At 33.2% G+C, this 14,281-nt stretch overlaps 1 protein-coding gene across 2 annotated transcripts in view; it reads left to right on the plus strand.

Moving 5' to 3' along the window:
• The window catches only part of LOC123684299 (vesicular glutamate transporter 1), a 94,753-nt gene extending 80,512 nt beyond the window's left edge, over positions 1-14,241 (plus strand). For both annotated transcript variants that reach the window (XM_045623498.1, XM_045623499.1), the window contains 7 exons: positions 2,105-2,345; positions 2,686-2,916; positions 4,746-5,031; positions 5,177-5,358; positions 5,515-5,889; positions 9,496-9,672; positions 11,143-14,241. In XM_045623498.1, coding sequence (XP_045479454.1) covers positions 2,105-2,345; positions 2,686-2,916; positions 4,746-5,031; positions 5,177-5,358; positions 5,515-5,889; positions 9,496-9,672; positions 11,143-11,406 — 1,756 coding nt within the window. In that variant the 3' untranslated portion in view covers positions 11,407-14,241. The remainder of the gene's footprint in view (positions 1-2,104; positions 2,346-2,685; positions 2,917-4,745; positions 5,032-5,176; positions 5,359-5,514; positions 5,890-9,495; positions 9,673-11,142) is intronic.
• Positions 14,242-14,281: the final 40 nt, after the last annotated feature.

A 14,281-nucleotide genomic window follows, 5' to 3' on the forward strand; every position in this document is an offset into this window, starting at 1 on the left:
ATATGTTGTGTTTTGAAGATGCTATGGAAAAAAATTTATTTGCGGGTCCCTGTTCATAGGACTTTTTCTTTTAAGAATCATGAGAGGAATCTTTCATTTTCATTTGTACCACTTATTCAGTCACACCCTATATTAAAAAATTGTTGAGAGGGTGGAAAGAACCCAAATAAATTTCCATAAGATCGATGTTTTGGTGACAATTCGAGACTAAATCATCCCATAAAAATTTCAGAGAAAGAAATTTAAAATCGTGCCAAACCGGCGAATACGCCTCTGCTCCTTCCTTATCCTCGTTCTGCCTTCTCGCTGATGACTAAACTGCATTAACATGCTTCCCTACACAATGCTGAGCTCGTCATTACATGTTATGAAAGCCAGCATTAAAACGTATTACCCCCCCATCAGGGGGTGGTTGCTGAGGCATTGGGGGGATGAGTGACGTTTATCATAAAACGTTTCGAACGTCTAATAAATCTAATAACAGGTTAGTTCGAATCCGGTGATGTGTTTTAACCATTAGCGTATTCACGCGACAATGTGATATTTGTTGAAGATAATTTTTTTTGTTGGAGTTGTGGGTTTTATTGGGGTTGCATGTCTCAGAAGATGAATGGAGTCGAATTCTATTATACAGGCTGTTCTACCATTGACTTTTTTTTTCGATCCAGTACCATTTAGTTCCATTATAGAGCTCAAATTGCTTGGAAACACAAAGGTTGTAGCAAAGAGGTTTTAATGACCAAACATATATTTTTTCTCATGGAACAGCCTGTTCCGATGGTCCAAAGCTAGATGTGAGATGAACCCAGAAGACTGCGTATTATTGAAGACCATACCATACAATCAATTCAAAATGAAAATTATGTTAATAAAACTTTTGATTAAACATGTTCTGAAACAATACCGTTTTTATATGTTCTTTGGAAAATTGTATAAAGAAATGTATCAACCCCCTTCGACAAGAAAATGAACAGTTTGAAACAGGTACTTTCATTTTTGAACATATCGTTCTATCGTTTTATCACAATGTTTGTAATTATCGAATATAGAGCCAAAAATGTTCTCACTCATGGCTCATAGACTCATTCATTACGAATTCCTTCGCAAATTCATATATGTTCATTTATTATTTATCGATTGTGACCTCAAAGTAATAAACAAAGATAGAGGGAGCATTTGTCATTTTCAGTAAGCAAATTTTGTCCCCAATATGAACTATCAAATTTGACATGAAGCGCGCGGAAATGAAAACATATCAGTGATACAATATTTCACTCAACTCGCGAGTTTTTCAACCTAAAACGCACTTCGTATGTCCCTTAGTGAATCAACGTTTCATATTAACTCGAAATATATTGAAATGAATACCTTAATATTCAGAAATTCAGAAAACAAACTTAAAGCGCACCAAACGACGTGAAACAACCGATGACACTAGGAGAGCAAGAGTCGACAAACCTTGGATTTCAGCAGGTAGATACAGAAAATAATAAATATTCTGCTTATTATAAATTCGACAATTAGGAAAAATATCGGAATCCAAATATTTAAATTTGCATTTTTAATCGAGAATATATATATATATATATATATATATATATATATATATATATATATATATATATATATATATATATATATATATATATATATATATATATATATATATATATATATATAAGGAGGTGTGGTTGGGTATCTAGGCAATTTAGAAAAGATCAACAGTCTATAGTCTATTCATCTATATTTCGAAACAATATGCGTTTCTTAGAAACGCATATTGTTTCGAAATATAGATGAATAGACTATAGACTGTTGATCTTTTCTAAATTGCCTAGATACCCAACCACACCTCCTTACTTTATTCGGCAAATAATTTATCTCACTGTATATATATATATATATATATGTAAAAATTGCGTATACTCCCTTTATCTATGTTTATTACCCTAAGATTGTAACCATTACTACTGTATTGTATACTGTAGTTACTATTCAAGTACTCTGAAACAGATTTCGTATTAACAAGATCAGCGCAAGAAGGAATCATGTCTTTCATTTCTCTCCGCTCAAGAAAACCTCTAATAGTGTAATTTTTTTTCAGGAATCAGCAATATGAAGAACTGGACGTACCACCCAGAAAAGGAGAACCTGTGGACGAACTCAGCAGTCCAGAAAGTATCAAGTCACATGAAAGACCCCCACTGAGAAAAATCGATCAGTACGTTAGAGCAGAATTGCCATGTTTATCAAAAAGAGCCACCGTTGCAGTTTTGAGTTGTATGGGTTTTATTATTATGTTTGGAATGAGAACATCGATGGGTATAGTTAAGCTACAATTCGAGGTTAGTGAAGTTGTTTCAACCTTTATAAGTTTTGTTATGTTTTTCTTTTCTTTTTTTTTAGAGAAATAGAGGCTATTACAATTGTCTATTTGAAACACCGAAACGTGCATTGAATTGTTGGGATTGGTTATAATTGATTTTAATGAATATTTTTATTAATGATGTTAATGACCATTAGAGTTAAGTGAAAGTTCAATTTCTAGAAAAACTATGATTGGAGATGGATCTTTCTTCTACTAAATAATTATTGAATTAGTGCAAAAAATACCAAGGACAATTCAATTTACTTTTTCTGTAGATGAAGAAAGAATCCTAATGTAAAAGATAAAATCCATTTCAGAACAAGACTAAAGTATGGGGAGAGGATACAGCCTCAGCCATAGAATCTGCTATCTTTTGGGGATATTTCATAACACAAATACCTGGAGGTTTGATAGCTGCTGCATATCCCGCTAACAAACTTTTTGGTTTTGCCATCGGAACTTCATCACTTCTCAACTTCTTCATACCATTCACTTACAAACATCCACCATTCATCATCACGCTCAAGGTCATGCAGGGTTTGGTTGAGGTAAGTCAAAGTAAATCGCTATTTCTAAAGAAACATAATCTGCAGACCTCTATAATATAAGTTCTTCAGAACATGTGTAGATATCTAGCTAGCCTAGATCGGTTCCGTGTTTTTCAAGAAAAAAATTGCGATACCAGTGAAACCAAAAATAACTAATAAAAAGTGTGCAAGGTTTTGTATCAAATTGTCAGGAAGATGTTGAAGTTCAAATTACAGAATTAAGACTATTGACATCAAGTGACCAATTTGGACTACGCCAACGTTTCGTCTATATATTTAGATTCAATCAAGGCGTAGACCAAATTGGTAGCCTAATTTCTATGGTCCTCACCCTGTAATTTGAGCTTTATCATGTTTATTCAAGGACGTGAAAGAACTTACTTAATATAGTCACGAAGATTAAAAAATGAGAATAGTACTAACAAGAAGTAGGAGTTTTGGCTCGCTTGTTTTGTTTCTTACTCATATTATTTTTTTTGAATTAGGAATCTTATGAATATGTTCGGAGATGCCCCAATGATGATCATGGTATGTTCTTGAAATTTTGGATGAACTCTCATTTCACTATTTTGCAACTAATTTCTTTTCTTGAGATAGATGAACTCTCATTTCACTATTTTGCAACTAATTTCTTTTCTTGAGATTGATATTTTTTCACTAATCATCAAACGGATTCAGAAAATAAACGAACTCATCTCTTATAGTCAGACCCTGAACCTGCGCTGAAAATTTGAATTTTATAGTAAATAATGATTGGGAATTATCGTGTACAGATGGTAAAATTGATTTTGACAGCGAATTTTTCATTAATCAGTAGATCGCAAATATTTAAGACCTTTCTGGGTTCAATAAAAGTCGATTAAATTTGCGAATAACAAAAATTGTAGTATCAAGCCCTCATCAAGTTAATATTTGAAGGATCTGAAAGGCAAGCAGATTTACAGAGGTATGATTGATACACCTTTTTGTAGGCGATTGTGGAAATTGGATTCCAAGTTTCAAAAGAAGTAAATTCTCCATTGAATATGGAGACGATCCGAAAGGACAGTTCCTGTGTCCGCCTCTGAAAATGCAATTTAAGATTTGATTTTGTGAGTCCGTTGAATTGGGCTGCTGAATTGAATATCAAAGGCACTTGATATGATTGCGTTACTCATCAAGTAAAGTTTGCATCGTTTAGGATTTGAGAAGAATTTTTACAAAATGGATTCACAAAAGTTGACCAGAAGCGTGCGAAGCATAGACTCCTTAATTCATATTGATAATTTCGGTTCTCCAAGGTCTATGATGTTTCCTATTCGAAAATCTGCTAGGAAAGTTCTTACTTCCGATTTCAAGGTTGCCTGATTAATTTTCTCGATAAGGTTAGAATAATAACTGGTAATCACTATTCTATTCACGTAACAGACCACTTTTCAAAAATTTATTAAGAGAGTACCCAGAAGCTTATTCTGGTTGAACATAAATTGTTTGTAACGAGCAATTCATTCTTTTGGAGTTCCATTTGAAAAGGGTAAGTTATATCAATATTTCAAAAAGTGGGCATCTGAAAAAAAAAACGGAACGACACTGTATTCTACGTGAAAATATTCATAAATACCCCTTTCAACCATTTCAATAAATTTCGCAATAGTCGAAATATGGAAAACAGAAACTATAACAGCAACATCTCATCTATTTGTGGTGGTTTTATGAAAAAGGAGCACGGTGTCACGAAAACCATAATGCTTTGAAATAAGAATCTTCGCCAAACCTACGAATTTGGGATACCCTGCATACTATTGAATTAATGTGTTCACAAGAAATGATAATAGATTTTAATTTATTAGGGTGTGACATATCCAGCGTGCCATGGTATCATGAGGTACTGGGCCCCACCCTTAGAACGTTCAAAATTAGCCACCTTGGCCTTTTCTGGCTGTTATGGAGGTGTGATGTTCGCCATGTTGATTTGTGGCGTCCTTGTCGACTATTTTGGACCCATGTCCCCATTCTACTTCTACAGCGTCATCGGAATGATTTGGTATGTGGCATGGGTGTGGCTGGTTTTCGAAAAACCAGCGTTACATCCTTGTATTGAGACGAAGGAAATGATGTACATAGAAAATTCGTTAGGTGAGTTGAGTTTTCATCTAGTTTGGAAAATAATGAAAATTCTCGAAGAAACCCTGTGAATTTTTTTCTGTTGTATTGGATATTATATTTAATTCTCATTTTGAAAGAATCAATTGAATACCGAATATCACTCTCTGTTTTTCAGGAAAAGTAACAGAGACATATGTAGCTCCAACACTTCAGAACACTCCATGGTTGACATTCTTCAAGTCGATGCCATGTTACGCCATTTTTGTGGCCAATTTCTGTCGTTCTTGGAATTTTTATCTTCTTGTTCTCAACCAACCAATCTATTTCTCGGATACTTATCATGAATCTATTGAGAAGGTAAGTTAACACTTCTACTTTATCATACTATTAAATTTATTATAACTAAAGACAACCATCTTTTCTTGAACCTTCCACTCTTGCACCCTTATTCTTATACCTTCAACAATGACTCTAGAGGTGAATACAAACACAGACCATCATTTCTTTTTTCAGAATACCATCCTTGGGGCCCTACCTCACTTTCTGATGACCATCATCGTACCAAGTGGTGGTATCCTAGCTGACAGAATAAGAAGAAATGGTATCCTTACAACAACCCAAGTTAGGAAACTCTTCAACTGTGGTGGCTTCGGTATGGAAGCTACATTCTTCATAGTGATGGCTTACTGCAATGATTTTGAGCTAGCCATCATCGCACTGTCGATTGGTGTGGCTTTCAGTGGTTTTGCCATATCTGGGTTCAATGTGAACCATCTGGATATAGCTCCGAGATATGCCAGTATCCTCATGGGTATGTCTAATGGAATAGGAACCATAGCGGGCTGTATCTGTCCGTATGTTGTGAATAAGATTTTGGGGGAAGAAAGGGTGAGTAAAGTTCTTCCAAATAAAAGATCAAATTAAGAAATTTGGTTACTTTCATATGACTTACTTTATGGATAAATATTGCGTTGTATGGGTTTATCAGTTTTATCTTTCTAACTGATGAAAGCTTTAAAATGGGTATTATTTAAAAAGCTGTGAAAATAACACAATTTTCAATTGAATATAGTGATTACATTCGAACCAGATTCGTTTGTTCCAATTCTTCTCCTTCAAAGCTCTGCTCATGAAAATTAATTTAAGTTAAAAAACCAGCTGAACAATTTTAACAATGCTCCGTTGTGAATTGAGAAAAGCTTAGTTAAGACATATAATTTAATTTGTTGACGTGGCTGAAAACAGTTGATAATTATGGTTATGTTCTATTTCATCTAAATCGTGTTGACATGATGAGAAATTGAAGTTGGCATTTTAAAAAAGTCATTATACAACATCGCAATATATGTAGATACCTTTTAAATTGTTCTAGTCACGGTGATTTGAATCATATCAGCGATGTTTGCTTGGTGACTTTCATTAGAAGTTAAAATAAAGGTGCTGTGAGCAGTTGGTTGTTGAAAGGAACACTATTATTCCTAGATCTTGATACAAATATAATTGGTCCATATCATAAGATAATAAACATAGATAGAGGAAGTATACGCAATTTTTACATGTCCCCAATACGGTTAGATTACGTTGTCGGTTGTAATATATTTTCGAATCCACAATGCTACTATATCGTTATGAATGTATATAATATTGAATGAAATATATTTATTTGTATGATTCCCGATTGAATATGCAAATTTGAATATTCGGAATTCGATATTTTTCCTTACTGTCGAATTTATAAGCAGAATATTTATTATTTTCTGTATCTACCTGTTGAAACCCAAGGTTTGGCAATTATTTCTCTCCTAGTGTAATCGGTTGTTTCACGTCCTTAGGCGCGCTTGAAGTTTTTTTTTCTGAATTTTTGATATATTTAGGTTTTTATTTCAATATATTTTGAGTTAATATGAAACGTTGATTCACTATGGGACATAAGAAGTGCGTTCTTTGTGGAGAAACACGCCGATCGAGTGAAATATCGTATCACTGATGTTTTCATTTCCGCGCACTTCATGCCAAATTTGTTAGTTCATGTTGGGGACAAAATTTGGTACTGAATATGACAAATGCTCCCTCAATCTATGTTTATTACTCTGAGGTTAATGGCTAACCTTCAACTAAATATATGACGTTTTGAATGACAGTTCTGTTTGTCATATGTCATTGGAACAGTATCGGAATAGTTATTTATAATACAAGTGCAGAAGGCATTCATATTCTTCCACGAGTTCAAAATTCAAAAACGAGCCACGAAGTGGCGAGTTTTTGAATGAATGTGTGGAAGAATGAGCCTTCTGCACGAGTATTATACATTATTTTCTCTAATTCATTGCATTTTTATTGAAATCAATGAATTATTTCCATAAATTTCTTTTAGTGATTTTTGCATTGAAAAATGTTGGTTGGCAGAACTGATTTCTTTAAGGCAAATTGATGAATTGACAGATAAAGCCGTGGCGGAAAGTTCGGAGTACCAACATATAATAATAAAATATAACCATGAAAACTGTGCGTTTCTGATATATTCTCGCACGATTTTGTTCTACAAGATGTGGAAGAATGAACGGAATAACCACAGAATTAGAGAAAATAACATCGGTCATCAAATGTATATTACCGAAGAATTCCAGATTATAAAGAAAATTAAAACTCAAGTTCCGTTATAAGTCAATAAATCTCGACAAGCTAAGCGAGTGCGGTCCAGGGAGTTACAAAGCGGAAATCACGGCGTCAGTATATCATATTCAAAGCGAATACACCCCGAATTTTTCACGCATGACTGAATCCTTTTCGGTCTGGGGAACATTAAGTTTATATGCATGTCATTTCCCCCATTCACGGTGCGGAAACGCCACTGTTGAAACGTCCTCCCTATGTTCCGTCCGCGGACGCCTTTTCAGGGGCGTCGAGATGTATTAATGAAACGGCGCTAAATTTCAAAGGGGTAGGTTTCGGGTGGTTTCGAGGTCACCCCTTTTTGGAGTAATCGAGAAAAGTGACCATGAAAACTCGGAACAAATTATGGTATTTTTTATATAAAATTTGAGAAATTATGAGGAAAAATGTGTGTGTTCAAAGTGAGAGGTGTTTTTTTTAGAGCTATAGAACTTTAAATTTCAATAAAACAACGATGGATTATTCGATTGATATGAATTTTATTTATCCGCAAGATAATCTTGTGGCATTACATTTTAAATATGATTTCTGGCATATGACCGCCACGGCTGGCTCGGATGTAGTCCAATCTGGACGTCCAATTTTCGATTACTTTTTCCAACATTTGTGGCCGTATATCGGCAATAACACGGCGAATGTTGTCTTCCAAGGGTTTGTGGCTTATCCGCATAGACCAATGACTTTACATAGCCCCACAGAAAGTAGTCTAGCGGTGTTAAATCACAAGATCTTGGAGGCCAATTCACAGGTCCAAAACGTGAAATAAGGCGGTCACCAAACGTCTTTCAATAAATCGATTGTGGCACGAGCTGTGTGACATGTTGCGCCGTCTTGTTGGAACCACAGCTCCTGGACATCATGGTTGTTCAATTCAGGAATGAAAAATTTAGTAATCATGGCTCTATACCGATCACCATTGACTGTAACGTTCTGGCCATCATCATTTTTGAAGAAGTACGGATCAATGATTCCACCAGCCCATAAAGCGCACCAAACAGTCAGTTTTTCTGGATGTAACGGTGTTTCGACATACACTTGAGGATTAGATTCACTCCAAATGCGGCATTTTTTTTGTTGACGTAGCCATTCAAGTGCGCTTAATAGCTATACGCGATACGTATTCCGCACATTATTTTCGAAATAAAATTGCACTATTTGCAAGCGTTGTTCAGGCGTGAGTCTATTAATGATGAATTGCCAAACCAAACTGAGAATAAATCACTTGACAGCTGCTGAATCGGTAACCATCTTGAACAGTAATGCCAACTTAAAGTTATATACCCCGAAAGGAAACACCCGTTATAACAAAGTATAAATGCGCTAATAAGAGAAAAATCCTCAGAAATACAACAAACAGTCACAAATATATTTGAGGAATATTTATGAATTTTTGCTGCGAACGAGAATATGAATTCAATGAACATAGGAGCTTAGAAGAATTGACGTTGATACTAAAATATTGGGCGGTCAATATGAGAAAGAAAGACGGGACCGAATATAAAGAAGCAACGGTGAAGACAATGTGGAACGTTTTCTGCAAACTCTTGCAAAAAGGTACTATAATGACAATAACATTATGATTGACCTGTTCAACAATATAGTATTTAAATCAGCCTGAGATGCCCAGGTTGCAATGGTAATAGATCATCTATAGTAGACAGCAGCAACGAATCTAATGTTCAGTTAAATTTTAGTAAAGCCATAAATTTTTCTGTTGAAAAATTGTCAGCCGAATATCCCTTGGGCATTGACAAATGCCTCTTAATATTGGCCTTTTTCCACTTCCGTCTATTAATTTATAACTTTTTGAACTACCTACAGACCATAGAAAGATGGCGAGAAGTTTTCATCCTTTCTGCTTTCATCCACTACGCTGGTATCATATTTTATGGAATTTTCGCGTCTGGTGATTTACAAGAATGGGCCGATCCTACTGCAGAAGAAGAAAAACAATGGAACCAGATGGCCGAAGCCGGAAATATCAAATCTTCTTTTGCTGTGAGTTGAATTGAGTTCGTTAACATAAAAAACTCTAGTAGAAAGTTGTGTTTTTGATGTTTAACTGACATCTGGTGCTGCTTCTATAAATATCTATGGTCTCCAATTTTGACCGAATTTTGGTAAGTCAACTTAACTGAGTTACCAAAAGTATGCAAGACGAGTGGTGTTTTATTAAAGCAACTCGGTCAAGATTTGAAATAAAAAACACACATATGACATAAGAATTAAAGGAACTGTCACTTACACGTTTCTGAAGGCACCGAACAAATTGTTTCCCGCAATTATTTTCATATTTACTATAATGGACTAGTTTAGTGATGTTGATAATACTATATTCGACACGATAGAATTAAAATATAGAGCAAATCTGATAAATCAGTGAAAAAATTTTGAAAATCCATCAATAAATGACTGAGAAATAGATTATTTAAATTTACGTATTTTAGCGCATAACGTCTTTGGTCTGTGACGTCACGGCTCTTGCCTGTGATCGCTACACCATAAATAACGTTTAAATACTTAGCCGCGCCAAGGCTCTCGCGCCGTTTGTAGTTGTACAGTGTAGTTTTAACTCGAGTTTTGTTTTTATGTCACCATAATGGAAGAAGGCTTCGTGAAAGGACAAAGTGACAAATTGCCTAAAATAGATATTATTATTATATATTCGCAGTGATGGAGTTTTTTTCTTCAAATCCATCTTATGTCAGTGAAGAAATAAAAGGAGTTAAACTTTTCAAGTAAGCATCTACTTTTGAGTTTGCTTCATCTTGGTTCAACTTATAACGATGATTTATTTAAAAAACGTTTCATAAACAGTTTGTAGTTGAGTACTGGTTGTTGAAGTCTATCCATTATTATCAATGGAAAAACATATTTATGTGAGGAGTAAAAAGTAAAAAGAGAAAAAAGTAATTTATATGTATGTATATAGTAAGTTATTTCAGCCATCGTGTAACGAACCAAACACGACACGAACGGCACAAGTGATTGTACACCAATGAATTCGTAAGCATTCTGCGAATACCAGTCGTCTAGTGTGTGACGTCACGACACTTACACGTACTATGAAATTATTCTTCCAAGCGCAACTTCAAAGTCCCATAACTTTTTCATTTCTAGAGATATTTCAATGATTCTTCCACATTTTTGTTTCATTTTACTTGAATTTTTAGAATTAATCCTTAACAAAAAACTGAAAACTAGTCCATTGTAGTTCTTCAAGTTATATTTCGATTAATACAAAACACCTTATATGTATAGATAACAAACATGTCCTAAAGATGCCACAATGTTGGCGAAAAAATTGTTGTAAACATTGGATTATTTGTGGAGAATACTTTATTTCATCTTAGTATTTATTTCCAAGACTATTAGGCGAATTGAACCGGCACATTCAAACCTCAAATATCCTGAAAATTCAAGACCCACCACGCGTATCATCAAATAATACCAACGAAAATTTTCCAGAATCGAAACAACTCAGTCAACTACGGGTCAGTAGACAAACCATTACCTCCAAGACCACCTCTTCCAAAGCAACTAACTCAAGAGTCATCACTGCAGAACGTGCCACCCCAATCAATGCCTCCAAGTGCTCCTCCCGCCCAGCAACAAACCAATTTGACCAATCCTTTCACTGGAAGGGTGACGAATCCTTTCAGACAGGAGGCTGTTCAACCAGAAGCTCAAGACACTTACATGTACGGCACTGTTAACGACCGCACCTATTAGTTTTTGATGAAGGAGAAAATGCAAGTCCGATTTTTTCTCACACAATTGCTTATCTAATTTTGCCTCAAGTATCTGCAAAATTCGATAAGACATCAGATTTCGAAGATATTTGAAATAAGAAACTCATCTGGTGAATTCTATAATGATGCACTTGTTGCTTGGTTAAATGCTAGAGAAAAACTTCTCTCGATAATTATGATATCACTGCCTTGTGGATGTCCATACATCATTATAGAAAAGAAGAACTGATGAGGGTCTGGTCGAAATTTCCAGATAATGGTGAGTTAATTTCAAATTTTTGAAGGAGAAATTGAGAAGAACATTTAATAAACTAATATAAAATAATTACTCAACGTATAATTTCTTGGACTTGTCGTTTAGATAGAAATTTAAAAAGATGTTCAAACGTTTATATTTCATTATGAGATCAGATAGGGATAAAAGAGTTAGAATCAAATAAAATAATGGTAAACTGCAACTGTTGGCCACAGGCACGAACAAAGATATATTTAGGTAAACTCTTTGTCAATTTTATAGTTATAACATTTTTCGAATGAATGGAAAGACATTGTAAACCATTTATAATGTAACAGATATCCAGTACATATTTAGAAAGGAATATTATCATCCTACTGATTCATTTAGTCAATTAATTGAAGGTCTTATAATTTCGTTGATTTTTCCTTTTTGTGAGAAACAGCTTAAAATAATATGGGATCGTTTGAAATGGGATTGATTTCGATAAATGATATTCAAATGGTGAGCTCTCAATTCATTCGAAATATATAAATAAATTTAAATTAATATATGCATTTGTTGCTAAAATGATGATAAGAAAATATCATAAAAAATAATTAGCATGAAATGTAGTTTATTTTCAGGGATTGATTCCTAACGTTAATAAAGAAAATCATTATGTCTATTCATATTCTACCATAATTTTGAATGCTTTCCGAAAAAGAAAATATTAATAAAATATTAACAATTCAACAGAGATGATTTTGACTATCATCTAAATATATATTCAAAGTTGCGGAACTTTTGTTGCTATTTGCTTGGATTCGATGCAATAGGACATAAAAGTATTAAACATATCTTTATTATTTTTTAATCATTTCAGTCATATATGAGATGAATTTTGGTTTTTCATCCATTAGATGATTAGTATTTTGAGGATGAAACCTCAAGGCTGTGCTGACAATAAATATGGCAGAGATTAATAATATCCCTGCCAAATCGTTGATAATAAATATTGAAGATAATAATTTTAAGATGTAGATGTGTAAGCGTATACTTGAGACAAATTTGTTAGAATTTTTTCTGATATAATTTATGATATTATTAGTTATGAATACTTAGGAATTTTATTCAGTTTATTTTCATGCGTTAATTTTATTTTGCTTTTTGTATAAAAAGTACTTTGTTTAAGCGTAAATATCATGATTGCTGATTCTTTTTAAATTGTAATATGACGAAGGACAATATTACAAGTACAATAAAATACATAATTTTCGTTATGAAACTGCAGTTCATAAAAAAAATTAAAAACATTTGTTTCATTCAATTGGACAAGAATATATAAAAAATTCTAGGGAAATATTTCATGTTGAGATTATTTTTGATCGGTGAAATACAATAGGGCCAATTTCAGACAATAAACCATGTTTTGAATAATCTACAAATATTTTTGAAAATGTTGTACTTACCTAACTCTGCACTTCGTTAATTATGCACTTGTTTTTTTAGGCTTTTAAAATTGTCATTGTTGTGAGCGTTTGTGAAGATGGTAAGAATGAAATTGAACCTTAAATAAAATTTGGAATGTGAGTTACTAAAAATTAATATTTCATTTGATTATATGGAATGATATTTTAAGAAGTACTCAATCTTCAAAATTACGAATTAGTTAGTTAGTACATCACTAAGTAACCCACATTCGAAACAGTTGATAATTAATGTATGGGTCAACTGTTTTCTGTGTATTTGAAGTTTTGTGATTGAATTCATGTATAAAAATTCATAGTGTGAGATCGTTTATTTATATTGTCGTCCTCACAATATTAAAATGTTTCTGAATACGCTAAATAATCGAGATAGAAATAATCATATGTAATTTCTTGAAAAACTATCCTCCAGTTCTATCTGAATGTTAAATGTGATGTGATTTTTATATAAATATAGTACCATTCTACTCGAATTCAACATGATTAGTTCATCAGAAAATAAGGTCGTTACGAAAACTGGCGACAAAAAATTGATGTCAACTACTCTTATAAATATCATCATTCTGAATTCGAAGACATATTTCCTGATATAAAATTAAATTATAAAAACAGTGAATATTGACATTGAGTTTTGTAATATTATTCTTATGTTTTGGGGAGTTATAAATTGAAAAAAGATCTCTCCAGAAATTTTTGGTGATGCTTCTTCAAGCGTTATCAAAAATTTCAAAGCTAGATTTTTCACTAGTGTATAGGCAATAATATTATTGAATACTATAAAATTTAAGTTGCACTCATAAAAATAGTTATAAATTGTAGTTTTAGATTAATCTGAGGATGCTGATTGTTGATCCTTTCGAAAGAAACTTTATCTTTGAAATTTCTTCTATGTTCATTGGATACATAGAATGTTTCGAAATTGTTTGTTGAACTAGTTTGTATAAATTTAGATGTATTTATTTGATGTTTTTAGTGGAACAATGAAGGAATTTCATTCTAGCAATATGAGTAAACAGTGTTTATTCTTTTCCAATGTATGAATTTAAATAAAACTCTTTCATGAATGTATACTACATGTAAAATAGAAAAGAATTGAAATAAACGATTACTGAAAAAAATTTCAAACTCATTGGGGTGGGATTTTTTTTTTT

The sequence above is a fragment of the Harmonia axyridis genome, chromosome 7 (genome assembly GCF_914767665.1).
Source record: "Harmonia axyridis chromosome 7, icHarAxyr1.1, whole genome shotgun sequence".
In the NCBI taxonomy this organism is placed as follows: Eukaryota; Metazoa; Arthropoda; class Insecta; order Coleoptera; family Coccinellidae; genus Harmonia; species Harmonia axyridis.